The sequence below is a fragment of the Pseudozyma hubeiensis genome (assembly GCF_000403515.1).
Source record: "Pseudozyma hubeiensis SY62 DNA, scaffold: PHS52, whole genome shotgun sequence".
Taxonomy (NCBI): domain Eukaryota; kingdom Fungi; phylum Basidiomycota; class Ustilaginomycetes; order Ustilaginales; family Ustilaginaceae; genus Pseudozyma; species Pseudozyma hubeiensis.
In genome coordinates this window covers 184,585-208,199 of record NW_012133834.1, presented here as the reverse complement: position 1 = coordinate 208,199, position 23,615 = coordinate 184,585, and the positions used below count along the sequence as shown (strand labels likewise).

Here is a 23,615-nt window from a genome sequence, read left to right as displayed (position 1 = left end):
ATCTATACCCTTCAAAAAAGCCTTGCAGCGGATCACCGTGGTGCAAGACCATCACAGTTCAGAGCTCCTCTCTTGCTTCTGCGCTGGCTGTCGGATGCTGCTATCCGACCAGATTGCGCTTCGCCACGCAATACATTCACCGCGATAAAGACTGTCTGTGATTAAACTACCAACGAAACGAAAGAGTACAAGATTCGACTATGCTGCTGGCTTCTTGGCACCTCTAGCCGTCGGGTTCCACTTTTCGAACTTGACAAACTCCCTAAAGTGGCAAAAGACGGAAGAAAAGCTGACCGCCGTGTAGTAGAACGGCGAGAGGAGTCCAAACAGGATAATGCCCATCGGGTGGGTAAAGTTGGAGCGGTTCTTGAGTGTGATGCACATCGTCACAAAGAGACAGATGAGATTCAACCCCAAAATCCACATGGCGAGGCTGAAGCCGCCAAAATTGTTGAACCACGCCTTGAGACCTTCGTGGGGTAAGCTGAGGATCAAGCCCGATAGCAGGATGAAGAACAAGCCGAGCTGAATGTGGAAGAAGATCTCACGATAGACGAGAAGCTGGAAGAGACCGATTCGGGAACGAATGCCGTTGTTGTCGCTGTAGGCGCCTCGACGGATGGCGGGGATGGCGTGTCGGAAGGCCACCTGCGTCCACCCCTGAGCCCACCTGAGGCGCTGCTTGAGCAGAGCCGGAAGCGTTTCTGGAGCGAGCTCGTAGGAGAGCACCTTGAGATCGTACTCGATCCGTGCACCCGAGATGATAGCCCGCATGGAACTGTCAATGTCCTCGGTCAACATGTGCTTCTGCATACCCAACGTCTTGAGCAGACTCGCATTCCAATGCCCGTTGGATCCACCAAAAAAGCCGTACCCCTGCACCTCTGCTCTTCCGCTATGCATCACGCCGTAAATCATATCGAACTCTGCCGCCACCAAACGCGTCAACCAAGTCTCGTCGTAGTTGTACACGCAACAACGTCCCTGGATGATATCGATACCGCCTTGCAAGAACCTACGCGCCACCCATCTCAACGCATTCGGATCCGGATAGTGGTCGGTATCGTAGAGCGTGATGATATCGCACTTGAAATCCAACGAGAGGTAGTGGTTGATGTTGTCGGCTTTCGAGGTCGAGTTGGGAACTTTGATGACGCGCAATCTGGCATGTGCCTGTTCCAGCTCGCGCAGTTCGGTTTCGACCGGCTCGATGGGTTTGGGCGTGTTGTAGACGAGGTTGATCATGACCCTGTCGCTGGGGTAGTTGATCTCGCGAAGAGCGTAACGTAACTGTCGCATGATGATATCCTGCTCGTTGGGGAGGTAGGCGACGAGGACAATGTCGATCTTGGGCCAGGGCTTGCCGTTCTCGGTCTCGCCCCAGCCTTCCTTGGCTGCTTTGCGGAACGCCCGTCTCGCCTTGACCGAGGGTCGGATGGACTGCATGGCCTCGGTGGATACGGAGAGAGCGGTGAGCGTTTGGAGAACGAGGTAGATGTAGAAGAGAACGGCTTGAAGGGTGGGTGGGATGACAATGTAGAAGAAGAAGCTGAAGACCGAGTAGCTCATGAGCAGGATCATGGGTGTCCAGCTGTAGACAAAGGCAGAGACGTTGCCCAGCGATGCGGACAAGCCACCTTGTGCAACCATGATGGTCAAAGAGCTTGCGTCGACGCTTTCGACGGGCTTGGAGTATCCTTCTGAAGCGGGGTGTACTGTCGAGTAGCGAGCATTCAAAGACGAGATGGGAAGATGGGAGACTTGAGTCGGTGTGACCGACGACAATCGGGATTTCCTATCGAGGGACGTGACGTTGAGGAAGATGATGTTGTCCTAGGAGGATTGATCTTGTCTGGAGAAGGACGAATGATCTTCAGATTGGCAAAGTGGAGCGGCTTCAACACGGCTCTCAAGGCAAGATCAGAGCGAGCTGCAATGGCAGAGGGAGGCGAGCGGCTGTTCACTCTGAGGGGGGACGGCCTTCGGCGCAAGGGGCGCAAGGGACTCGCGCGACATGGAAGCAACTCTCTCATCGACACTCGAAACTTTGTTCGCGTTGCACAGGGCGGTCTTAGCTCCGTGCCACCGCAGCGGAGCAATCAAAGCGTTACCTCCAAGGTACTACGATGGTACAGACAAGAGACAAAACTTTCTGTGAAAAGGGGGCCGGCAGCACCATAGGTGGTAGGTCAAACCGCGGTCCGAAATCACTTCGGACTTCGGTGTTGGCAGCGGCGTCAGCCAAGGCTTCCGAAACACCGTCAAAGACAACAAACACGGCAATCTGTGGGCGTCGTGGACTCTGAAACCACCGAGACGTAGATGCAGATGCGGTGGCCTCATGTATGTCTAAGTATGCGCAGCAAGATCAAGGTCATCGGCACTTACAGCGACCTGGTTGCCGACGTCGACAGCGTGGCAGGCGACGCAGCATCACGCTTGTGTCTCGCCAATGCTTCGCTTGAACGTCATCACCCAGAAGTTGCCTTGTAGCTGTACGTGGTGTGCGTCAGATTTTGCGAAGCACCGACGCAGCAACTGTACGCTACTGCTCTGAGGCCTGCCACGGGTCGCGTAGGGTTGTTCTATGAGTCGAAGCGTCGACGTAGCTGAAGTTGACGCAAAAACGGATTTCTAATTAAGGCGCTAGAGCGGAAAAGGGCAGCCGAGACTAATTGCGTAAATCACTCTGGCGAAGCGTCTGCGCCTATCCAGCTCGGCTGTCAGAGAGTAGCTCAGTGTACGGTACGCGGTACAGCGCAGCAGAGAGTGGCTTGCATCCGGCTGATTGATGTACCGAGTCGTCGAACGATGCCGCAAACAAAGCAAGGTTCACTCATCCGAGCTTGTCTCGCTAACAGAGCCCCACGGCAGCGGCCAAATCATGCAGACACCCTGCAAGGCGTTCTTGGATCACAGCCCCGTTCTTGAAAAAAATCACATTCATCTCGCCGTCCGCACCTTCTCTAGCTCGCAATCGTCTTGTTTCGCGCTCGAACGCCGTGTGTCAACCCTCGAAATGCTGGATGAGATGTCCACGATGATGGCGGTCTTGCAGCTGCTTCCTAAACGTTCACAGCCTAGGCCCCTTAGACATTTACTGTCGAGCGCCGAGTGAGAGTCTTCGAATTCACCAAGTGGCCGACTCGTGCCCCTCTCGCACTTGTTCGTTTCGAGAGCTTGAGCTTGTTCAAGTCTCGCAACTGCTCGTGGTGCACTCTGAGCCACCCTGCAATCTCCCGTTCTCACCTCTGCGTATCCTGCATTCGGCTTTCTTCTTGTCTGTGGTAGCGGAATCGCATCGCAACAGCTCTGTTCCACCTTGGCACTCCACTTCGTACTTCGTTTGTTGTACAGCTTCCCTCCTCGCCGTCAGCTTGGAACAAGCATCACGCTCTTTTGTCATCCTCTTCCACCACAATTGCCAACACTCCTTCGTCTCGTGCTACCTTACTACCTTCTCTACGTGCACACTCAAGCAGATGACCGTTTAAACGGACGCACCCATCGACGTTTCCTGGCTCGGCTGCACCAACGTCAACGTATTGCCGCCGCAGTTCGACATGGTCGCTCCTCCGCAGATCGCGCCGGCACGGCTGATCGCTTCCACCCTCGTTTTCGCCGCCTCTTGCCTCTCGTTCGCGCAGGCAGCTTGCGAGTGCGGATATCGCGACCCACTCACAAACGCCCTCTGGACCGATCGCTCCATCACCTATTTCAACGAGACCGGTCTCAACGATGTCGTCACCCAGCCGCAACGATCGCCGCGCATCTACGGTGGAGCTACGCCAGGCGAGACCGGCGATGGCCAGCAATCGTGGTCGCTCGTAGGTAATCTCATCAACAAATGGGAAAACAGCTTTGGCGCAACCTACCGCAGCGCTGTCAGCTACAACAACACCTTTGTCAACGACAATGCCTTGGCGCTTCAGGTCTCGCCTGCAGAGCCCGTGCATCGCATCGTCAACGGCTCCCAGATCGTCACTCGCAGACGCGACATCCTCTACGGCTCCTTCCGTGCACAGATCGAGCCCGCCGTCTCCCTCGGCGCCGGTGCCGCCTTCAAATTTAGCGCCGCCTACAACGATTCCGAGACGGTCGACATCGGATTCTTCACCTCGGATGATCCTCGCAACTCCACACTTCAGTGGTCCTGGTCCGCTTACGGACATGGCGACCAACCTGTCAAGCTCAACATCTCTTCTCTGGGCTCCACCGACTACCTAGAGCATCGCTTCGACTGGCAGCCCGAGCTGCTTCAGTGGCGCAACGCCGCCACCAACGAGAGCGCCAATTTTCACTCGGTCGAAAAGGGCGTCAACGCATCGCATCTGCCCATGACACCCGTTCCTATCAGCTTCCAAGCTTGGTCCAACGGTGAAGACTCGCAATCCCAGGGGCCACCACTCCGCCAGCCTCTGCTAACCCACGTCCGCTACACGCGCTTCTTCTTCAACTCGAGTCTCGAAGTGCGCAAGTCGCAGTTCGACTCGCAATGCTTGGCCGCGAGTGCAAACGTCGATGCCATCTGCAGCACCGACGACTTTGCCCTCCGCGACAGTACGCCTTTCGATCTGACCGCGTTGAACAAGATCAAACCAGCCAAATCGTCCTTCAAACCTCCCATGTACGGCGTCATTGCCATCTCGGTTGCTGCGGGCATCTTCATCATGACCATCGCGCACGGTCTCGTCGTGCGATCCGTCAAGTCCAACGACAAGAAGCGTGCCGCCGCCATCGCTGCTCAGGAAAAAGATCACAACTCTGTATCGCCTTCTTCCAGCGGAACCCACGTCGACGGCTTCGTGGCGCCGCCCTTCATCGCGTCGCTCGCTTCCAAAGGCTCCGAGCTAAGCGGCAGTACCCCGCCACTTACTCCTCTGGAGAACGACAGCATCGACGATAAGGCTCACTTATTTGGCAACACCACGGTGGCTACTTCAGGCACCATGAGCCCCACCCTCGCTACAGCTACCAAGCCGGTGGAGCTCTGGACCGCTACCGACCTCGTCTATGGTTCTGACAGCGATTCCGATGACGGAGGTGACTCGGATGACGACAGTTCCGATGCGCGCTCCTACAATAGTCACCTCGACTTTGGAGAGAAGCGGCCTGCTGTGTTGCCCCGCTACGCCAATGGCTCGACCGCCAGCTTGAGGCGACCATCCAATCCTCTGCTCGGACACGAATCGCCAGCTTATGGCGGCAGCGGCTCTGAGACTCCCAGATGGTTCGAGGACATGAATCGAACGCAAGCGCTGCCGTACATCGCCCCTGGCTTTGTCGGCGAAACTTCCTCTTCGGCCTACTCGCACAGCTTGTCGGGTCACAAAGAGTCTACCAGCGAAGCTACCAGCCTCAAAGGCGACTACGACGAGGTCGAATTGACTGATGATCCTGGCTTGACACACAGCCGTCGACCCAGCTCCTCTCACCTCGGCATTCCATCTGCTGCATCGATTCATGGCCAATCAGAGCACTTGACACACGACCAGCTGCTTGCGATGCGACCACGAAATGGCTCTTTCTCGACCATGCTCAGCATGGGAGCTCCTTCGTCCATGTTCCACTTCCAACACGAAGGTACCTCCCGACCCGGCTCCGTGTTTGAGAGCTACGGTTCCGAAACCCACGAAGCTTTCCAGCGGCCACAGATCATCCAGTGGCAGCAGCGAGACCTCAACGGTGCTGACGGTGAGGTTGGCGCTCTCGCCAAGCCCGAACTCGGTGATGCCGACGGACGCAAAGCACGAGACGGCACCGGTGCGGGTGTCAAGCCACCCGAGACATTCTGGCAAGCCGTGTTGCGCCGCACCAACAATCTGCTCTTCATCAAAGGCACAACGCAGGTCACCTCGACCGGAGCTCGCAGGATCGACTACCTGGATGGCATGCGAGGGTTCGCGTGCTTCTTGGTCTCGTTCCACCACTTTATGCTGATCTACTACTTCGGTATCACCACGCCTGCAGCGCCTCACCACTACCCCAAGTTCGAGTTCTGGTTCCGCTCGCTCATCGGGCCGATCGTGGTCAATCAGGGTCTCAAGTTGGGTATCTTTTTCATGCTGCCATCGCGAACCATGACCAACCGATACTTGCTCAAGGGCGGGCTGCAGAGCATGGCTGATGCGTCGGTGCGACGTATTCCTCGTCTGGCGTTGCCCGTGCTCGGCGCTGTTCTGGCTAACTACTTCCTGATGGATGTAGGAGCGTTCAAGTGGGTACCGCGTCTGGCATCGAGGACGTGGTCGACATGGTCGTACTGGGGCAACTTTGACAACGTCATGGTGTTTTTGGATGCCTTCATTTCGCTCTGGTGGTCCGCTCCTCCGGTACAGCCCGCTTTGGTGACGGGGTACGCGACCGGTGTGCTGTGGACGATCCCTGTGATTGTGCAGGGCACGTGGACGTGCATGATCTGTGCACTGGTGGCGCACGAGATCAAGAACGCGTACAAGCGCTTCACCTTCTACGGTCTCTGCATCGGGCTCAGCTGGTATGCTCAGACGTGGGACCTCTTCTTCATGGCCGGCCTCGTTGTAGCTGACTTGGACAGCAAGCTCAACTACCAGGCCAAAGCTGCTAAGGGTATTCCTCTGGTTCCCGGCTTTGTCCGTCGCGGTTTGCGCCTGCCAGAGTCGGTCGACAAGCTTCGTGTTCACGGCCAGGTGCTTGCCTGGGCGCTCTTCCTAGCAGCATGGGCTCAGCAGTACCTCTCCCAGATCCCGGGTGCTCCCGGAAACGGCTTCGACAATTTGGAGCACCGAATCCACCCAGACTGGATTGCGGAAGAGCCTCACGCCTGGACCGACGACCCGGGAATCAGCTACACCGACCCGCGTGTAGCCTCGTGGGTCCTCTCGTTCAGCTTCTTCCTCCTCACCGATCTGTCGGATCTGCTTCGTGCTTTCTTCCGATTGCGTGTCTGGTCGTACATCGGAAGACATGCGTTCGCCGTATTCTTGATGCACGGTGTCGTGTTCTGGACTTGGTCGGCGTGGCTCTGTTTGGCGTTGCTGACCGCAGGCGTGCCTTACTGGGCGACGATCTTGGTGGTGTTCGTGACATCGTATGCGCTGCTGATGGTGGTGGCAGAATGTTTCACCGCTACCTTTGATTCTTGGGGTGGACTGTTCTCCAAGGCTGTCTGGAGAGCTACCTCTGGCGGTCTCGGAAGGAAGGTCTAGAGGCTTTCAGTATTGATAAAAGTTGGTTTGTCGTGATAACTCTCATTGTTTCTCATCTGCATGCACCTGTAATAAATCAGAACGTTCTTTCTTTGTACGGTCGGGTTTGACGGATGTGGTTCTGCTGTACGAAGGCATCGTGAGGAAGAGTGAGCATGGTGATGATGCTGGGCGATGATTTTTTGGTGAGATTTTAGGATGTGAGATCGACCCGACCATACAGGCTCACACTCGCAGAAAAATCGAGCGGAAGCTTTGACGTGGAGGACACGCAACGCAACGCAGCTCGCCTACTGAGCACAGACCCTTGCAAGTTCGAGCTGCTGCACGCCCTGCCAAGACTACCACCATCATCCGGAACAAGCTCCCGGTCACCACTGCCCTACCTAGCCTCGAGCGCTCGCAAGGCGTCCGACAGGCGCTGACTGCCTTCCCAACCATGGCATCCTCTGGACGCCGTTCGCAACGCCGCTGCAAGACGCTGCTGGTTCTGCTGGTTGCGAGCTGCTTGCTGTCCGTGGTCAGCACAGCGCACGCCGAGCAGGCGCCTTTCAACGTACCGTCTGCGTCCACCACAGCAGCGGCAGAGCTGACGCCGCACGAAGCGTACGAAGAAGCTCTTCGTCTGCTCCGCACCACCATCAAAACCAAGTCTTCCCGCAACAAGAGCAGCAAATCCACGCCACGGGTTGCTTCATCGACATCACAGCAAAGCGACAGCAGCTTGCCACTGAAAGCTTCCAAAGGAGCAAATCTCGTGCACGCTGCACGAGCGATACGTCGCTGGCTCCGCGATGCACTCGATACCGCTCAGGAGGCTGCTGCGTCGGATGCGGCCATAAGCGCAAAAATCAGAGGAGTCAGCCTGCCCAAGAGTGACGGCGCTCATCAGTGGCAGGGGCCTCCCATCGGAGCATCGCAGTATGAATCGTCATGGCCTAGCGCTAGTCCTCTACCGCTTTGGCCAGATTGGGAGAGGCTGCCGGAGGAAGCATCACCGGTCACTCCGACGGATAGTATCTGGGAGAGCGTCATGTTTGGGCCTTTCAACACCAAGATCGACGGGAACAGCGATCTTGTGCTGGCATCGGCGGAAGTCACAGATTCAGCAGAAGGAGACGAGGGGGATATGAGCAGGGCTGTTTCGCTGCTCACAAGGGCGGGGTGGGGACGCGAATCGGTCGACTGGACATACGAAGCATACTCTTCAGCAGCCCGCAACGGCTCGAGCCTGCTTCGAGATGCTTTCAACGGCGAGTCTACAACAACCACGTCGAACGGAGATGGCTCGCCAGCTTTGGCCGACGCTCTGTGGGTGCTAGGAGAACACTCGCTGTGGGGCACGCACGGAAGTCGACCCGATCTTGCACGCGCTCGCGCATGTTATCAACGGCTCGCCGATCTCGGTCGCGATCACCTCGGCAATTCAATGGCAGGCAACGCCAGTGCCCACGCTCGACTCGCCTTTCTGGAAGGCAGCGGCTGGGAATCGACCGTTCGAGGCGACTGGACGCCTTTGCCAAACGAAGTCAGCACGTGGTCTTCGTTCACCTCGTCGCCAACATTCGATGAAGTTCGTTCGGCCTGGGAGAAGCGACGCGAGCTCTTTGCACAGCTCAAGCGCGACGATGGACAACGACAAGCCAAAGCAGTGCTGCACTACACGATCGCTGCCAATGCCGGACATGCCCCGTCGCAGATGGCGCTCGGCTTTCGGTACAAAGCCGGCATCGGCGTGGCGCCATCGTGCTGGAACGCACTCGAGCTCTACGAACGGGCGGCCGAAGACACTTACAAGCGCTTCCAGGCAGGTCCACCGGGCGGGCTGACGTTGCCGTACACCAAGATCCGTATCTCGGATCTCGATGGCGGTGCTTACGGTCCCGGTGCCTCGGTGGCTTCAACCGGCTACGCCGTCTTCAACCCGGCCGTGCAAGCCGCGCTGAACCGTCAACCTGGCTCAGTCCGCGACCCGTCGGCACTCGAAGATCTGCTCGAGTACCACATTTATCTTGCCGAGCACGGCGACGTGAGGAGCTCGCTCTTCATGGCGCAAGTCTACTACCACGGAAGCATCTACTCGTCGAGCGAAGCCGCAGGTGCCGTGCGCCGTGACTATCGACGTTCCTTGACATGGCTTCTGCGGGTCGCCAAAGAGGTGTGGCCTCGCAAGGCAGGCGAAGTGGGTCGCGGCGGACCCACGGGCTACACCGCCAAGCAGGGAGAAAGGGGAGAAGATGTGCAGCTCAAGGTGGAAGACAGTGTGCTGTTGCACGCCGGCTCGGCAGCTGGCATGATCGGACAGATGTATCTGCGTGGCGAAGGTGTCCAGCAAGACTTCTCGCGCGCCTGGGTCTGGTTCTCGCGCGGCAAAGACACGGGCGATGCCGAGTCGTACAACGGTCTCGGTGTGATGCTGCGCGACGGCTTGGGAGTCGCCGTCGACATGGGATCAGCGACTAGCTACTTTGAGGCGGCAGCAAAAGCACGACACAGCGGGGCCAACGTCAACCTGGGCAAGATCCACCTGGAGATGGGCGACCTCGACAGCGCGGCCAAGTGTCTGACCATCGCTTCCATGGGTGACAGCCGCTTCGAGGCAGTCTACCTGCTGGCCAAAGTCAACGCCCAAGTGGCACGCAAGGAGAAGTCGAGCGACAGCTGCCGCAAAGCGCTCTCTGGGTTCAAGCACACCGCCGAGAACGGCGACTGGTCGACACGGATCTCGCACAAGGCGGAGCATGCGTGGCGGCGCGGCGAACGACAAAAGGCATTGCTCGGCTGGGCGCTCGCGGGCGAACTGGGCTACGAATCGGCACAGAACAACGTCGCGTACATGCTCGACCGAGCCAACTCTCGGACACGCATCTTGGATCTGTCGAGCGACAGCAAGCAGCAGAGCAACTTCACCGACCGTCTCGCTCTGGTGCAGTGGACACGGTCGGCTGCGCAAAACAATGTGGATGCGATGGTCAAGATGGGCGACTACTACTTTCACGGCATCGGCACGGGCAATCCAGGGCAGCCAGCTTACGAGAAGGCCGCCGCATGCTATTCCGCCGCTGCTGACAAAGGCGTTTCGGCTCTAGCCTATTGGAACTTGGGCTGGATGTACGAGAACGGCATCGGGGTCGCAAGGCAGGACTTTCACCTAGCCAAGCGGTACTACGATACTGCGGTGGAGACCAACGTGGAAGCGTATCTGCCTGTAGCGTTGAGTTTGGTCAAATTGCACGTTCGCGCCGTGTGGGCCGCCGTCTTCCGATCCGAGTCGAGTCAAAGCGCCATCTCGCTTCTGTCGTCCTACGCGTCCTCGGATCGGGGCAACACGGCCTACACGGAAGCGGAAGAGCAGGCGGCGGCCAAGCGCAAGCAAGCAGAGGAGAAGCAGAAGCAGCAGCAGAGGCTGTCCGAAGAGCAAGGTGGCGGATACGGCGATCCTAACGAGCCGGAGACGTGGGGAGCGAGGGAGGGCGAGACGGATGAGGATCTGGACGATATGATCGAGTCCGGACTGCTGATCTTGGCGCTCGGTGGGCTGGCCTATCTGGCATACGTGAGGCAGAATGTGCAGCTGCAGCTGCGGAGGGAGAGGGGGGATCAGGCCGAGCCACAGCAGCAGCAGGGAGGAGAGCAGCAGCAAGCACCGGCGCCTCACCAGCCCAATCCATGGGCTCCACTGGGAGGCGAGCCGAATGCCGCTGCCAACTTACTCGCCGGGCTCTAGTTTGACACGCAGTCAGCACCTCATCGCTCCTTTCTTCATGTTCTTGAGTCAACTTCTTGCACCTCTGCGTTGTTGCGTGGATCGAATGCGAAGGCCGTGCTCCTTGGGTGCAGCGACGTCGCTGTCTGCCGACGATGTTGAAGAGAGGCTGGAAAAGATTTGGAAGTGTTAGAGTGTCAACGTTGTGGAGGACTGTGATTTTTGCAGCAGGAGACCCTGAGAAACCGGCGTGTTTGAAATTTTGTCGCTTCGGAAGTCGGGCAATTTTTTGCAACAGCAGAAGCACAAAAATTTCCCTTTGGCCACGCCGCGCTGAGAAAAAAAGTGTGGAACCACCGAACGGAGCTCAACTTTCTTCTGGACTGAGCCACCAAACCCATACCATCATCGTCATCACCATCGACATCCCTCGGTTGCTTCCGCGCAGTCGCTTTCACGATGGCGTCCACATCTGCTCAACCTAGCAAGGCGGGCAAGAAGCTCTCTCGAGAGCAGCAACGAAGGAAGGCCGACAGCAAAGCTTCCAAGGTCCGCCGCGTCCACCTCGATGCTAGCGGCAGCCAGGCCAGCGCAAAGCAGAAGACGCTGAAGCAGATCAACAAGAAAGCGGAAAAGATCTCGAGCCGTTTCAGATATGCTTCCTTCAACCAACGACTTCAGGATGTTCACCTCGCACCGGCTGCCATCAGTGCCAGCACAAGCTACCGACCATACTCCGGACTCGATGCTCCATTAGCAGCTGCTGCGCCCTCTACAAGCAGCACTTCAACAGCGCGTTTGGACGACGATGACACGCTGGTCGCCAACGACGATGAGGAAGCGTCCTCTTCACTCCACGCAAGGACCTCATTCTCACAAGCACTGCAGGCGTGGACCGATCTCAACCTCTCCAATGCATTCCACGACCTTTACCGCCAACTCAACCCCATCACACAGTCGCTGCCGCAGCTCATACATCACCGTGCCACTATCTCGTCCGTCCTTAATACGACACTGTCTACACGCAGTCAATGGCTTGCCTGGGATGCGGCGCTCGACCTCCTGCCCCGACTCGCCAAGGATCTGGGATCCGAGTTCCTCCCCATCTACCCTCCAATGCTCACGAGCGCGATACACATCACCACCACGACAAAAGATACCACCAACGGAGATGAACGTGCAGCTGCGAACTTGGTCGAACGTGGGTTCCAGTCGGCCGCGTGGATTCTGAAGGCAGTCAGCCCTTTCGTTGTCAGCAAAGAGTTGGCGACACGATCTGACCAAGACGATGATGCTGATGAGAATGCTCTCGATGTCGAGATGGACGACGAAGAGGCGGGAGTGGAAGACGTGGACGATAGAACTCGTCGGCTCGTCGAGACGTGGACCGTCATCCGCACGTACCTTGGGTGGAAGCCGATCGTCGCTCAACAGCCGATTGCGTCAGTGCAGGATGAGAATGAGGAGGAGGATGAAGACGATGACGCCGATGGTGCTGCCTCGGCCATCTCAGATCAGGAAGACGCAGAGATTACCGCTAAACGCAGCGTTGGTTTCGTCAATTCCAACGTTCAGCGCATCTCTCCCTTCACCAGGCGTTTCGCGTCCGAAGCTTTCGCTCACCTTCTACGCAAGACAAGAGGTCGCCAGTTGCAGAGCATCACATCGCTCATCCTCTCCGATCTGGAGACCATGCTCAACGATGAGGATCAACACGTCCGCTACCGACACCAACCCTCCCGTCGGCCCTCGGTCCGCTTCTCCCGCGGTATCGCCGGCATCTGGGTCGAAGGCTGCAAGTCGCTCGATCGCCGCCTGCATTCAAAGTGCATCTCGCTCTTGAGCGTCCTTCTTCGTCCCGGCCGATCGACGCCGAACGCATCGGTCGACAAGTATCGGCATCTGGCGCGGCTCATCCTCGGCCGCCTTACCATCACTGCGCTCGTCCACCACTGCAATGCGGTTCAGTTTGCTCCCGTCCTCGAGTACCTGTCCAGCCTCGTCGACGACAACCAGTCGCGCCTTTCGCTGGAGACCAACAACCCTCGGGGCGTAGCGCACCTCACAGAGTCTGTAGAATGGCTAGCATGTGCTGTAGGCGTCAGGAAAGGTACTCGTGTTGCCGACCAAGTCAAGCCGGCGCTGTTTGCACTGCTTTTGCGTCTCTCGCCTCTTTTCCTCGACGCCAGCGTGCAAACTTCGACCGGAGCTGCACTGCGCATCTCGCTCGTCTCGTTGCTGGCCTTGTCCATCCCCATCGGTCGGCTCCAGGACCTCCTTGGTCCGGGAATCAAGCTCGTCGATTCAGTCGCGCCTGTACCTTCGGTGTCCAAGTCGAAGGACACCATTGAACAGCGACAGACCCTCTGGCCCGAGTTCAGCGGTCTGGTCGAGGCGCTGGCACAGCCCACCCTCGAATGGAGCGGTTTCAAGCAGTTCGTTCTCCCGACCGTGCTCACTTCGACCGCAGAGACTGTTGCTTCCAACTCCACCTCTGCGCAGAGCAAGGACCACGCCTTCACGCTCCTCGAACGGCTCGAGAAGCTCGGCCAGCTCGACGAGCTGCGTGTCTCGCACCCGAGCCCCGTGCTCGTTCGTTGGTCCAAGCACGTGGCTACAGAGATCGAAGAGCGTCTGGCAAAACTCGTCACGCTGTTCTGTCCCAGCAAAGCAAAATCGAACGGATCGAAGGCCAAACATCGCGCGGATGGACTTTCCCAGCAGCATCTTCTTGAACCTCTCGTACCTGCGTTGCGCCTTTCGACAGTCCCCAAGACAGCTTCTTCGGTCAACTTCTTCAGCAAGATCTGCCAGCTCCTGCTGGATGGCCTTCTCTCTGATGCCTACTTTTCGTCGCAAGAGCAGGTCCGCTCCAGCTACGACCAGAGCATCGTCAACCCGGCCTTGCTGACCGGACTCGCTCTGGAGAGCCTAGCTATCCTGCAAGATCGCAGCTCCGGCAAGGATTTCAAAGCCACGGCCAAGCGACTCAAGGAGCACCTTTCCGTTGAGCAGGTGGTGCGATGTGCTGCCTGGCACCGCGGCGTGCTGCGCGGCCTGAGCAAGTACCTCGCCTCTTGCCCTGTCAGTCTCCGACCCCAGCTTCCGCAGTTGACGGAGCTGCTCGAGCCTCTGTCGGAAGCGATCATGTCTTCGGACCCTGTCATTCGAGTCTCCGCGCTCGAGATCCTGTCTCTCGTCGAAGCGGAAGAGCTCGGCGAGAGCGGCACTTTCATCGACAAGCTCGTCGAGGTGGAGCGTACGCCTCTGACAGTCGAATCGATCCGCGACCGCAACGTGCGCATGCGAAGCGTCGGTCGGGATCTCGGCCGTGCGATTGCCGTCTACAAGACAGCTGACGTTCAGCGACTCGCTACTCGAGATGCTTTGATCCTTCGCTACCTCGTCGCCAACCTCAAGGTCAACCTGCGCCCGGTCTGGTCCGAAGCAATCAAGGCTATCTCCGACATTGTCGGAGCTGGTCAGCGCGACATCGAGAATAAGCTCTTCAGCATTGCTGTCACCGAGCTGGAATCGGGACGACAGCTCGATACTAACGAGCTGCGATCCGTTCCCCAGGTATGGACAGATGCGAGCGCTGGCACAGCGGGGGCGGATGACGAAAATCTCGAGGAGACTGCAGATGCAGACGAGGTGGAGCCTGATCGTATTCTGCGCGACGAAAGCGACATTGCCGGTGTCGATGACGACAAGCAGTTCCAGGACGGTATCTTGCTCGAGAGACGCAAAGCTGTGCGAAGGTGCATTCAGCATGCTCGCACCAGCTCGTCTACTGGCACGACAGGTAGCAGCAAAGCCGGCCTTACTACCACGCTTCAGTCCTGCATCGAGGTCCAGCAACCGGATGCCAGACTCGACCTCGTCAACTACCGCCACCAGATCCTCAAGCTGCTGTGCGAAGTGGCACCCATCGTCGAGCGCAACAATGCGCGCTTTGTACACATCTTCTTCAGAGACGCAGGACCGCGCAACTTGGCGGGCGTGCTGCTTTCTCCTCTCGACGACGATGACGAAGACGAGGAGGACGAAGATGCAGCAGATCAAGGCAAGGAGGTCGCGGCTGTTGATCCTACCGCCATGAAGCTGGGCAAGAAGGATCGCCAAGCGCAGCTCAATGCGTACCTCGAGGTACTCGGCAAGCTCAAGAACCCGAAAGCGCTGTCGCGCTCCGGCGAGCTGCACAACTACCTGCTCAGCCTGTGCGCTACCGCCGAGGTTTCGGCCCAGAAGCTTGCGCTCGAGGCAATCTTGACTTGGAAGGACGAGGCGGTGATGCCGTACGCCACGAAACTCAAGGACCTGCTCGAGGCCGGCAACTTCCGCGACACGCTCACCTCCTTCACCCTGTCTTCGGATTCCAACGTCGTGCAGCCTTATCACCGACCCGTGCTGATGCCTTTGGTCATTCGTCTCCTCTTTGGTGCTTTGCTGTCGAGGCGTGGCAATCGCACCAGCGGTGCCGGTCAGAGGGCCCGACGAGGAGCCGTGCTTGGTGCGCTGGCCGACATCGGATCCGAAGAGCTTGTCACCCTCGTCGATCTCATGCTCGCTCCCTTTGGTGATCAGGCTCGCCCACCTTCTGGCGAAAACGATCAATTCGAATACGTCTCGAAGGCTCCGGTGGCCTCGACGCGGCGCCAGGTTGGATACCTTACCCTGCTCGGCGAGGTCGTCAAACAGATCGGCGCTAACCTGCTTCCCTATTGGGATCGTCTCATCTCGGTAGCTCTCAACCTTACCTACCACGCTCATCGAGCTGTCGTCCAAGTGCACATTGAGAGCACCGACGCAGCAGCTTTGGAGATGTCCACCAAACCACTCACAGCGCGCACCTCTCGAGCGCGTCTCGTTCGTCAGTCTGGTTACAAGCGTCTGTGCGACTTCTTCGGAAAGCCGCAAGCCGCGACCATCTTCCGATGGGACCGGTTCCTCCCCGCGATCTTTGCCGAGCTCGTCTCGCCACGCCTCGAACTGCTCAAGGTGGAGTCGAGCCAGAGCCCGTCTGCATTGCTCGAACTTTTCCACGTGTGGTCTGGCCAGCCCGAGACCATTCCGTTGCTTGGAACGTACGACAACCATCTTTTGCCGAGCGTATTTGCTATTCTTGCAGCGCCGACCGTCAAGCCGTCGGCAATCGGATCTGTGCTCGATATCGCGGAGCGCGTGCTAGCTGCTGCTTCCGTCGAAAAGGATGCGATGGACGTTAGCTCGGATGTCGACTACAGAAATGGCTGCGACCTGCCGCTCGTCGATCTGCTCGTAAGACCGCACGCTTCGGTGTTCCTCAACAGCGTCACGCCGCTCATCGAGCAGGCATCGTCTGCGGTTGGTCCCGCAGCCGCTGCCATGGGCCGAGACGACCTGTTGCGACGCCAGATCTCGCTCCTCGCAGCCCTCTCGCCCTTCGTCACCGCTGCCGAAGACGCCAGCCACCTCGTCAAGCTTCTCAGCCCGATGATGCGGAAGTCAAACTTCCTCGTGCCTGAGCGCACCAAGACCGAGCTGCTGGCCATCTTTGAGCGCCTCCTATCGCTCATTCCGGAGTTCCGAGATCAGCGCTCCGAGCTGTTCCAGAACACCTTTGCGATGCTCAGCGGACTCTTCTCGCTGCTCCGCACGGCAGAGTCGCGCAAGGCGCTCAGCGCAGCCTTCAATCGGTGCGCCGAGGTGGACCCGCAGCTGGTTCGTGTAGCCAAGTGGTGCACACAGCTTAACGCGCTTAGCAAGCGAAGGATGGAGGAGCGTGATTTCGACCAGCTTTTTACGGCGTTCGACTCGATCAATGCGAGCGAGGCCAAGATCACTGCAAAGGAATGGCAGCCGCTGGTACACAACTCGTTGTTCCTCATCTTGGATCCGGAGGAGCTGTCGGTGCGCAGCAACGCCAACGCCTCGCTGGTCAAGTTCATCAGCCAGACGGCAGCCGAGTGCGATTCGGGCGCAGATGGCGATGGCGAGTTGATGCAGATCTTCCTGCAAGCCGTCTGGCCTGGACTCAAGAAGGCCGTTCGCAACCGTTCCGAGTTGGTGCGAAGAGATGTGCTGGCCGTCATGTCGTCGGCTGCGGAACAGCTTTCGAAGTGCGAAGTCATGGCGGAGCTCTCCGGCCTGCTCGGCGCAGGTGACGCCGAGGTCAATTTCTTCAACAACATTCACCACATCCAGCTCCACCGCAGGACGCGTGCCGTCAAGCGTCTACCAGAGCAGGCGGCCAAAGGTGGCATGAAGAGCCGCACCATCAGCGACATCCTCGCTCCCATCCTCGGCCACTTCCTCATGCCAGGATCCGTCGAAACCACCGACCACAACCTTATCACCGAGGTCATCGCGAGTCTCGGATTGCTGGCTGGTCAGCTCACGTGGGGTCCTTACAATGCGCTCCTGTGGCAGTACCTGCGCCTGGCAAACAAGAAAGGATCGACGGAACGCATCATGGTTCGAACGGCCATGGCGATCCTCGACAACTTCCACTTTGGTATGGAAGAGGAGACGGTCATCGAAGACGACGAGGACGAGGCGGCCGAAGAGGACGTGGAGCAGGACGAGGAAGCTCGGGCTGCTCTGGAGACGAGCAAGGGTGATAAAGAAGCTGAACGGATGAAGATCCTCGACGCCGTTACCACGCGTCTGCTGCCCCGCCTCATGGCGTACCTCGAGCAGAAAGACGAGACGGAAGCCTCGACTCGACTGCCCATCGCTGTCGGTGTGGTCCGCGTTGCCCAGTGTCTGCCCGCGACGCAGCGAAAGACGCAGATCTCCAAGCTCCTCAAGACGCTTTCCAACGTCTTCCGTGCCAAGGCACAGGACACGCGCGACCTTGCGCGCGAAACGGCGTGCAAAGTCATGTCGTCGTTGGGAGCAGGCTTCCTGCCCGAGTTCCTGCGGGAGATGCGCCGCGCGCTGATGCGAGGTCCGCAGAAAGCGGTGCTTGCATTCACTGTGCACTCGGTGCTGACACACTTGATGACCAGCAAGGACGAGCCGCTCACCTCGCTCGACCAGGGCGCAAAGGAAATCATCGAGATCGCCGTCGAGGACATCTTTGGCGCCACAGCCGACGACCGTGAGTCCATCGGAAGCAAGACGACCTACCGCGAAGTCAAGCACAGCAAGAGCATGGACACGTTCGAGCAGGTTTCTCGCATCGTCGCGCCCAATCGTATGGCCGAGGTGCTTCAGCCGCTGCGAGACATTCTGCAGCAGACCGAGATCCCCAAGGTGGTACGTCAGGTGGAAGAGTGCCTGCGTCGCATTTCGAGCGGCATCCCTGCCAATCCGCAGTTTGATTCGGGTCGATTCCTGTCGCTCTGCGCCACGCTCATCCGTCGCGATGCTGTGTTCCTGCAGGCGCGCAAGGCCGAGACCAAAGCTGCGTCGCGCCACAAGTCGGCCACGCTGTACAATTACGCCGTCTTCCTGAAGCGCAAGGACGTAGAAGAGGGAGCCACGGCAGGCAAAGACCACTACTCGCGCAACGCGCACAAGTTTGTCGCGTTCGGTCTCGAGATGCTCGTCACCTCGCTGCGTCGAGAGAGGTTCGATTTCCAGGACGAAGAGGTGCTGGCCAAGCTCAACAGCATGGTCAACATTGTCGGTGAGGCAGCGTACGCCAACGAGTCGTCGGTGCTCGAGCTGTCGCTGCGTGCCATCGCTCAGATCGTCAAGGTGCCCGTTTCGCGCGTCGACAAGGCACTCCCCGTGTTCATCAAGCAGATCTTTGGTATCATCCATCAGTACGGCTCGCCGCAGTCGCAGATCGTGCAGACGGCCTTCCGCACTCTCACTGCCATCCTGCGAGAGTGCAAGCAAGCATCGCTGTCAGAGACGCACTTGAGCGGTCTTCTCAAGCTCATCGCTCCCGACCTCGAAGAGCCCGCGGTGCAAAGCACGCTGTTCAGCCTATTGCGCGCCATCGTCAGCCGACGGCTGGTGGTGTCCGAAGTGTACGACACGATGGACAAGGTGGCCGAGATGATGGTGACCAACCAATCCGAATCGGTTCGTGACCTTTGCCGTTCGACCTACCTCCAATTCCTGCTCGACTACCCGCAGGGCAAGCAGCGTCTACGCAACCAGATCGGATTCCTCGCCAAGAACCTCGCCTACGAGCACGAGTCGGGCCGTCTCTCCGTGCTCGAGATCACCGACGCTATCCTCAACAAGTTCGGCGACGAGCTGCTGCAGGAGTACGCCGAGATGCTCTTTGTCGCTCTAGCGATGGTGTTGGCGAACGACAGCAGCTCCAAGTGTCGCGAAAAGTCGGCGGTGCTGATCCGTACGCTGCTGCGAGCGATGACGGAGGCGCAGCAGGACAAGACGGCTTTGATGGTGGATGCGTGGTCTAGGCAGGAGGCGAAACCCGAACTCGCCAGAGTCGGAGTGCAGATCTACGGGTTGTTGATGGAAGCCTTGCCGGAGAGAAGCGTGGGTTGGGCAGATCGAGCATTGGATGTAGTGACGACAGTGCTCGTCGAGTGCGCAGACGACCTCGAGTCGCTCGAGAACACCGAGTCGGCCTTCGAGGACGAACTCGACTGGCAACTCCCCTACCACTCGCTGCAGACCCTTGGTCGAATCACCACGATCATCGGCAACAACGACGGCGGCAAAGCGAACACTGCCAACGACGCGGTTCGTCGATTGCTGTTGTTCCCGCACAAGTGGGTCCGAATCTCGTCCTCGCGCATCTTGGGTGGACTGTACGCATTGCGAGAGCCACAGGCTCCGAACATGGTCGCCGTGCAGCAGGATCCGGTGGCCAGCCTTCCGGCGTTGGTGGATGCGGCCAAGAAATCGTGCTTACAGCTGCGATCGGACAAGCTGGACGACACGCTGGCATTGCAAGTGGTGAAGAACTTGGTTTGGATCGGAAGGTGCTTTGCACTGTTCCCTGTTGACCGGCCGGAATTGGACGAGGTGGAGGTGGAAGAGGAGCAGAAGCTGGACGCATTCGATGAAGAGCAGCGTTCGGACGATGACGAGGAACGAGATGAGAACGACGATGATGACGCGGGCTCTGGCTCTGACAGCGATTCCGACGACTCTGTCGCCGAGAACACGGCCAACGACGCCCCCAGCGTCATCGCCACCGATCCGCTCCGCTGGCTCGTCTCTCGCCTCTCGTTCCAGGCGCGCCTCTCACTCGCGCAGTCCAAACCGCCGCACTGGACCATCTCGCCCTCCTCGATCCTGCGCTTCTTCGCGGCGCTCTCCAGCTCGCTCCCGCGCTCGCTGCTCCCGCACCTACTCCCGCTGCTCCTCTCGCCCATCATCCGCCTCGTCGAATCCCCCTCCACCACGCAGACCTCGCTGCACGGCGGTGACGCCCTCAAGAGTCTCGCCATCGAAGTGCAATCCCACCTGCAGACGCTCGTTGACACGGGTCGATTCAACAAGGTGTACTCGTCGTTGAAGCGGAAGCAACAGGAGAAGAGGGAAAGGAGGAAGACGGAAAGGCTCATGCAGGGCATTCAGAATCCAGAGTTGAAGAAGAGGAGGAACGAGAGGAGAAACACGAAAAACCACGCGGCGAGGAGGAAGAGGAACCAGGAGAATTTGGATAGGAGGGAGGCGGGCGGTAGTGGGAAGACCAAGAGGATGAGGAGGAGTTGAGTCAGGTGGGAGAATCGTTGTTGTGTGCCGGACGTAAAAGAGTCGATGACATTGTTTTCTCTGTGCGACTGTAAAAGGTGTGACTTGGTTGAGACTGAAAAGTGGAGCTGCGAACGCTACGAACGCACAAAAGGCACACTCACTCACTCACTTGCTCACGCTCACAACACATCCAATTCGAAGTGCATATCAAGGAATCACATGTTCCTTCATTCCATCTTTGCCGCTCAAGGTGCGGTCCAAACAAAGCTCGTCAACCCCTGCCTGACCTGCAGCGTAGACCTCCTGCCATCGCTCGAGATGACAACGTTCTTGGTCTGCTGACACGTGTTGGCCATCACCAAGCCAACCCTCCTTGTCGCCGTGGCTCCGTTTGCGCTGCTCGGCGGCTGCAAGCTCCTCGCGTTCAGCGGCGCAGCGTAGGCTAGCCATCGCAGGCAGTCCCAGTCCTGCCTCTGGAGCGAGTAGAGCGTTCCCTGGCTAGCGGCGACACGGACGGCCTGTCCACCGCCGACGTTGGTCAGATCAGTGGTGGCGGCGGAGAAGTGCGATGTGAGGTAGATCTGATCGTTGAATTCGACGTAAGGGTCGGCGGGATGGTCCGCGGACGAGAGCGTGAGGGATCCGGTGCAGGAGCTGCAGTAGGACGATTCGAGGTGAGGACCGTACCCGTTGTCTAGTGCGAGGTTCCATTGGACGATGGAACGTGCGTTGGCGTTTCCGACGGGCCAGTAGACGTTGTTCAACCAGCCCTGGATTCCAGACCATCGGTTGGCAGGGTTGACACCCGTGCATTCGGTCATGTGGACGGTCTTCGTTACGCCGTTCTGCAGAGCGCTTTCGAACGAGGCGATCTGGGAGGGGTCGCCACGATAGCAGTGGAAGGCGACGGCATCGATGCTCGACGCATTGGCATTGACAATGTCCGCAGCGGTTTGGTAGCCGGAGTAGTTGTCGTCGTGAGCCCACACTTGGACCTGCGCCAACCCGCGCTGAGCAAGTGCGGCCTTGAGCGCAGATGCGAGCTGCGACTGGGTCGAAGCATCCATACCCATAGAAGGGTAAGAAGCAATGTGGGAGGGTTCATTCTGAAGCGTCATCGCCCACGGTCGTACGCCTGCTTGCGTGAAGGCCGCTGCTGTCTGGGCATAGTACTGCGCCAGCACACCGATGAAGCCGGATCGAAGCGTTCCGCCGTTCATGGTGTTGTTCGACTTCATGAACGCGGGTGGAGACCACGGGCTGAGAATGACCTTGAGGTTGGGATTGCGCTTGAAGGCATCCACCAGAACAGGGATGGTGTTTTGGGTTGTCTGGGTAGATTGGATGCTGAAACTGCTGAGGAGCGCATTGGGATCGCTGAGCTGATCGGCAGCTTGAGCGAAAGCAGGTGGTTGAGGGATGTAGCTGTACTCTTGTCCGACCGAGAAGTCGCTCGCTCCCATGGAGATGCGCGTGACACCGACACCAGTGGCGTTGTTGAACATGAAATCCATCAGCCTGTTGTACAGCCCAGCTTCCCTGCTCTTGAGCCGGTTCAACAAGAATGCGGAACTGTCGGTCATGGCACCACCGAAACCATCGATAGGCTGTAATGTATTGGTGGTGTTGATGATGATGTCGACGCCTTGGCTATCCGCTCTGTAGTTGCCCAATTGGGGGTTTGCGGAGGTCCAGTTGAAATTGGTGCCGTTGCTAGGCGCAGTGTACCAATATCCTTGCTGGAGCAGAGACGCTCGATCGCCAGAAATGGTAGAGGGAACATAGTCGGTAGAAGGGTCGGAGTCTTCTTTGGCTGGTTTGCCGATGGTTAGACCCAGTGCGAGGCCGAGGATGAGCGCAAGGAGCACGACGGCAAGCAGGGCGACAAAGACGATCTTGCGAATTCTTGATTGACGGCTCCACCAAGCAGCTGCTTTGTTGTTGCGTTTGCGCGCCGAGGCTGGTGGTGGCGGCGGTTGGCGGCGAGTGTGAGCAGTGGGCAGCATGGGCTTGTCGGTATACGAGTCCGCCTCGCTACCGCCGCGATCGAACATGGCCGACATTGTCAATGCTTGCCACTTGCGTGTAATCTAATGCTTGCTTGCTTTGGGAATCTGGAGCAAATGCAGTTCGTACTGGTTCAAGCTAAGTGGAGAGCTGTATCGATCCGTCCAGATGGAGCTAGGGATGTGTATGTGAGGGAAAGAAAAGGAGATGGTGGCAATAGCGACTTGCAGATGAGGCGAGGAAGATCGAGAAAAAGAGCTGTGGTGATGCAGGTGGTGAGACCCTTTGTGCAGCCTTGACCTCGGATAACGCGCAGCCTGTGCTGTACACACTGACTGCAGGTGGAGGCGTAGACGATCACGTTCACCACTCGCAATCACACTGTGCTTGAGGATCCCATCAAGCACTTGACCTTTGTTATTCTTCGGCGAACCGCTACGGCATAGTTGATGCGATCAGCTCAGATCTAGACGCCGACTTGGCGTGTAGACAGACGTATCGGTGAGTCGTTAGCGATCGACATCGCCACCCGCAATTGCAACTTTCTGCTTCCGCTCGACGCTACAGCTTTTCTGCTTGTCCTCGGCAGGACTGGTCAAGACTCTTGGCTGTGCAGGAAAGTTTGCAAAGATCTCATTGATCGCTCCGAAGCCACCACGGACATCTCAGTTCCCAGCCCATGAGGGGGGACGCAGGATTACCGAAGCCCGCTCGCTCGCACCATTGTGCACCTCACTTTGTAGGCTCTGCGAGGAAATCACTGTGTCACCCTAGCTGCGAGGTGATGTGCACCGATCAAGACTTGCACCGTGGACGAGCATGCGCGAGGGTCGAAGCGGAGCGTGAATGCGAGCGGAAATTGGAACATCGCCTTGAAATCAGTTTCAAAGAACAGCCGGATCTGCGTGACCAGACGGACACGAACCGTCAAGCGACAGTCAAAGCCGACACCGCTGTGGTAGCGACCCGAAGAAAGCGGCATGTGGGCGCATGACAGATTGATTTATGCGCTCTAAAATAGCCTCTCGCACCCAGAAATTTGTTCAAGGTGATGCCTAAACCATACGCAGCGTACCGAGACGACCTTGCGTCATGCCTCG

General features: G+C 58.2%; 5 protein-coding genes across 5 annotated transcripts; 3 read left to right on the top strand and 2 right to left on the bottom strand.

Annotated features, from left to right (window-relative positions):
- Positions 1–198: 198 nt before the first annotated feature.
- Positions 199–3,406, bottom strand: PHSY_005663 (cellulose synthase catalytic subunit; the record flags this gene model as incomplete). The annotated part of the gene is made up of 4 exons (XM_012336271.1): positions 199–1,795; positions 2,112–2,302; positions 2,500–2,609; positions 3,250–3,406. The coding sequence occupies 4 exons, from the start codon at positions 3,404–3,406 to the stop codon at positions 199–201; spliced, it is 2,055 nt and encodes a 684-aa protein (XP_012191661.1).
- A 157-nt stretch (positions 3,407–3,563) lies between these two features.
- PHSY_005662 (hypothetical protein) lies at positions 3,564–7,187 on the top strand (the record flags this gene model as incomplete). The annotated part of the gene is made up of 1 exon (XM_012336270.1): positions 3,564–7,187. The coding sequence occupies one exon, from the start codon at positions 3,564–3,566 to the stop codon at positions 7,185–7,187; it is 3,624 nt and encodes a 1,207-aa protein (XP_012191660.1).
- A 439-nt stretch (positions 7,188–7,626) lies between these two features.
- On the top strand, positions 7,627–10,914 carry PHSY_005661 (ubiquitin-protein ligase Sel1/Ubx2; the record flags this gene model as incomplete). The annotated part of the gene is made up of 1 exon (XM_012336269.1): positions 7,627–10,914. The coding sequence occupies one exon, from the start codon at positions 7,627–7,629 to the stop codon at positions 10,912–10,914; it is 3,288 nt and encodes a 1,095-aa protein (XP_012191659.1).
- A 438-nt stretch (positions 10,915–11,352) lies between these two features.
- PHSY_005660 (potential U3 snoRNP protein Utp20p fragment) lies at positions 11,353–20,526 on the top strand (the record flags this gene model as incomplete). The annotated part of the gene is made up of 1 exon (XM_012336268.1): positions 11,353–20,526. One exon carries the CDS (start codon positions 11,353–11,355, stop codon positions 20,524–20,526), a length of 9,174 nt encoding a protein of 3,057 aa, XP_012191658.1.
- A 227-nt stretch (positions 20,527–20,753) lies between these two features.
- Positions 20,754–22,562, bottom strand: PHSY_005659 (glycoside hydrolase; the record flags this gene model as incomplete). The annotated part of the gene is made up of 1 exon (XM_012336267.1): positions 20,754–22,562. One exon carries the CDS (start codon positions 22,560–22,562, stop codon positions 20,754–20,756), a length of 1,809 nt encoding a protein of 602 aa, XP_012191657.1.
- Positions 22,563–23,615: the final 1,053 nt, after the last annotated feature.